The sequence below is a fragment of the Micropterus dolomieu genome, unplaced genomic scaffold (genome assembly GCF_021292245.1).
Source record: "Micropterus dolomieu isolate WLL.071019.BEF.003 ecotype Adirondacks unplaced genomic scaffold, ASM2129224v1 contig_12368, whole genome shotgun sequence".
Lineage (NCBI taxonomy): Eukaryota > Metazoa > Chordata > Actinopteri > Centrarchiformes > Centrarchidae > Micropterus > Micropterus dolomieu.
In genome coordinates, this window is record NW_025741354.1 from 2,318 (window position 1) to 6,810 (window position 4,493).

The following is a 4,493-nucleotide window of genomic DNA, read 5'->3' on the forward strand; positions in this document are numbered from 1 at the left end:
AAATCCAAAACTATAATAACCTTGATTGTAACACACGTTTCTAACTAACGCGTATGATATTACCTGTTTTCTTTTAGTAATGTGTTATATTACTGCATTAAAGCAAAAAGCCATACATTACTGTAAATGCATTTCTTTTGTAACGCCTTACTCCCAACACTGATTGGGACTGAAATTGTTTTGAAATACTATAGAGATAAGCTACATTAATGGTATTCACACTAGCTAGACTGGTGTTTGTGTGGTGAAAATTAAAATATCCCCTCTCCTTTACCTCAAGTAAATGTAGCTGCAGTTAAGCAAGTACCAGTCATTAGGACCCATTGGGAATAACTCCAGCCCCCCTAAAATAACAACGTCCATATTTTAGGTTAGGATAAAACCCAAGTACAGAAATGCCAGCAGCAAAATGTACTTCACATGCGGACGTGAGAGAGATTTCAGCTTAGCCCCAAGGTATAATGGGACTTGGACTGGATGCAGACGGGGATAAACACATTTGGAGCCAACGACCGATCTAGAGATTATCATTAAACATGTCTGTTATCAGTTGATGGAGGAGTGTTTTACAGACAGACTCACATTACAGGAGTCCTTTCCACCCTGGGTCAGACCAGCACAGATCATGTTGCTTGTGATGTAGCCATAGGCATTGTTACAATCCCTGTTGGAAACGATGGGAATATTCACCTCCTGCAGCTTCTGTGGGTAAGGAAGTGGAACTGAAAAGGAAAAATGCTTTTATGTTGATCTTGTATTATGCTTTTTGTCATTGTGAGTGTCTCACAATCTGATCTCTTCATTGTCTGAGACTTAGAGCTCCTTTGTTGCCCAGAAACTATTAAACCCATCAGAGTTCAGTAGTTCAGTAGTTCAGTAGTTTATTCTGACGCTCACCACATGTGGATTCAAATAGTTACCAACAGATGCACTTTTTTCTCCTGTTTGTCTAATAGAAACTACAACAAGCATCTGTTTGAGGACTTTTTATCCATGAAACCATATATTTGCAAGATGTTTTTAAAGGTTTACGTCTTCATGAGGAACCAATGGGCTTGGAGTCGAGAGCTACAGACAGAAAGTCAGACTGAGAGAAATGCTGCAGTCAAAATTTTTTTTTTGCTTAGGAAGGTTCCTTAGCATAGGGTACTGGACCATCATTTACGAAAGGAAAGAAGAGAATGCCGTCCCACAATTCCTCGCGGCAGTATATTTAAAACCGTTCTCAAACTCAAATGATGAAATCTCTCAACCGTATTCAACCGCTTTTTTTTTACTGGACTCATTTATGATACTTGAATAAGTATTTTTACAATTTCCTTCTTTCTTTTAGTTTGTTTTCTTTTGGCTTTGCTGTAATCTAGTACTTTTTCAACACTATTTTATGTTTCGGAGTGTTGTATTATCCATCGTCAACCGCTTATCCGTTTAAGATTTCACCCCAGTTCTCTCACATTTGTTAACTTTGGTCTGGAACATCCCAGACATTCACTACATTGAATACGTACAAAGAAAAAGGAAGGAAATAATAATAATAATAAGCAGTCTCTGAGTAGTCTTCTGGTTTATTAGAAGTAAGAGAAGTGACATTTGGAAAAAAATGAACGAGCACGCGCGTGTTATTTAGCACAAGACCTGACAGCCTGTGCATCTTTAAACCATGAAGCCAGACAGAGTTGGGGTGGATACAGACAGCTGACAGCAGAAATTACAGACGTGGATTTTACCAGATGGAAGGCTATAACGTGGGACAGATTTTTTCAGAGCGGTCCTGAAGTTTTCTGTTTTCTGCTGGACAGGTAATTAACTTAAATTTGTCAGACTTTAGCGACGCAAACGAAAGCTACATTTTCGAGACAATCAGCTGATCAGTAATGTTAATTGGGGGTAGAGCGGGTTGCCCGTTAATCGGAAGGTTGGTTGTTCAATCCCCAGCCTCCAAGCTGCATGTCGAAGTGTTCTTGGGCAAGATACTGAACCCCGAATTACCCCTGGTGGCAGTTCCACCAGTGTATGAATGTGTGTGAATGTTAGTTTCTGTTTGAGCACTTAGGCTTAGTGCATGGAAACATCAGCCAGCTAAACTTAGAAAAAACATGTAGGTGGATTATTTTCATGTCACCTACTTATTCTCCAGCCTGTGGTTTGGCATTGCTGGTTATGTTGAGCTGATCAAAACATTAATTGGCAATAAACAGATGCGCATGAAAGCTCAGATCAGCCAGCTAAACTTGCGCCGGTAGAAAACACATGTTGTTGGATTGTAATTTCATGTAGTTAATCTCCAGCACTCTTTTATGGCTTTGTTAGGAAGACAGATTTGTGCCAATAACTTTCCTGAGACAAACAGCTGATAAATATTATTGGCAATAAAACGGTAACAGCAGGGAAGCTGAAATTATGGCTGTCAGTGCTACTTGGCTTATCTAATTACGCAAAGCAAGAGTAGCTTTGATCCTTACCTGAGAATGCATTTGTAAACTTCATGTATTATGTGGTTTATAATGGACTGTGGTGCAGAAACAGTGAGGCTTACATTGGCCTGTTATCTGTCAGTGGTCATACTTGATGCACTAGATGTGATAGTTTTTGAGATGTTCTTCATTTACTTTGAGTAAATTTGAGACATCATGTAGCACTTCATATCTTGATGTGGCTGGTGTTTATTGATGAACAAATAACAATAATACGGGGGTGTAGAAATTCTTGTAATTCGCAGCCCTCACGACTAGATGTCACTGGAACTTACACACTTAACCTTTAAAAAAAACATCTGAGTACTTCTTCCACCACTGTTTTTTACATTTTTGAGGTTTTATTTTTTTTATTGTCATCATGTTGCTCCTCTGCAGTGGTTCTGGTTTATATAAATGTGTGGTCTATTGTGGTTTTGTTTGCAAAACCCAACAATAAAAATGTAAGAATTCATACAATCATTCACAATCAACAAGACAGTTAAAAATTATAAAATAAATTCTCACCCCCAAATTGGATGTCTCCCCATCCAGTGACCCAGCAGGTCATCCCGGCATTAAAGACGCTGCCTTTTGCCGCCAGACACACGGGTCTGATGTAGTCAGTGAAGGTAACAGGCGAGGACAGTTGCAGCAAGGCTATGTCGTTGTTGAGTGTTTCGTCATTAAAGTCTGAATGCGTGATGATCTTGGAAACAGTCCGGGACACCTCGTTAGGGTTAGAGAGTTTTTGGGTGTAACGTCCGAGGTAAACGATAAGACCAGATGTGCTGGGGCTGAGAAACAGAAAAGACAACACAGAGTATGCCTAGGTAATATTTTTACCCCTTATAGTACCTTAACGTTGATACTGATGCATAAGGGTTAAATATTCTACAATGCTGTAACTGTTAAATAATGTTTAATAAATAAGTCATCATGAGAAGTATTATAAACATTCATTTCAACAACATTTATTTTTATTCCTTGTTTTTATTGGAGTTCATTCTTTTGTGTCATTATAACATTTAGGTTAAACACTTTTTCTTTGAAACTGCTAAATTCAAACAAGTAAATATGAGTTTATTCACATTTTGGAACCATTATTATCCATTTATGTTGACTTGCGTTAATGTTTACAGCTGAGCCCACCAGCACTGACTGACTAAAAGACTTGTGACTACGTCAGAAACACTGGAAATTATTAAGAAATTGATCTGTAAAACCTATGAAAGCATATATTATCAGATAATGAGTTTAGTTTTGACCATTTATTAAATAATTTAGCAATTCATGAACCACCATTGTTTCTTAATGTCATCAACAATACGTTTATTCTTTTGCTTCCATATATCATTTAAGACTTAGGGACTGAGAGGGGGAATTAAAGCCATGGGATTAATCTTAGAATTTTGAGGAAAAATAAAGTTTAAATAGTTTTTTGTTTCTTTCATTAAATTCAAATTCAGTCTCAGAAGTCACAATTGTACACTATACAAGCTCACTCTGTGTCATGAAGTGAGTCATATGACAGGATTGAAGTTCACCTGTCGAAACAGTGAGCAGCAGTCAGAATCCACTGGTCATTGATCAGAGAACCTCCACATTCATGCTCGTTGTTGAAGTGCAGACTGGCCATCCAGGGCCACCATCCTGCAGGAGCATCCTCCCCTACGATCCTGAGGGAGAGAGGCGCAATGCCACAAACTGGAGGGAAATAGTCAACTCAATTCAATTTTATTTATATAGCGCCAAATCACAACAACATTTTCTTTCATAAAACTTTCATAAAAGAGCCTGCAGCGGTTACATGAACCGTTGCAGGCTCTTTTATTATTATTATTCAGGTGCTGTTTTTGTTTTTGTTTCTTTCTGGTTGCTATCAGGTGTCTGGATGCCTGTCATGTGTGGACTATGTTTCTGTTCTAAAGGTTCACTATATAAAATTTAGTGGCATCCATATGGGGGTAAATCTACGGAAGAGGATTAGGGCCACATGTGAATTTCTTTGGAGTTCTGAGATTAAAGTCAGAATTCTGA

The 4,493-nt window shown here is 38.2% G+C and overlaps 1 protein-coding gene across 1 annotated transcript; it reads right to left on the reverse strand.

Moving 5' to 3' along the window:
• Positions 1-582: 582 nt before the first annotated feature.
• On the reverse strand, positions 583-4,132 carry LOC123966053 (prostasin-like; the record flags this gene model as incomplete). Its single annotated transcript, XM_046042291.1, has 3 exons — positions 583-722; positions 2,982-3,250; positions 4,001-4,132. Coding segments are annotated over 3 exons (541 nt in total), but the record flags the coding sequence as incomplete, so codon positions are not given.
• Between the last annotated feature and the right edge of the window lie 361 nt (positions 4,133-4,493).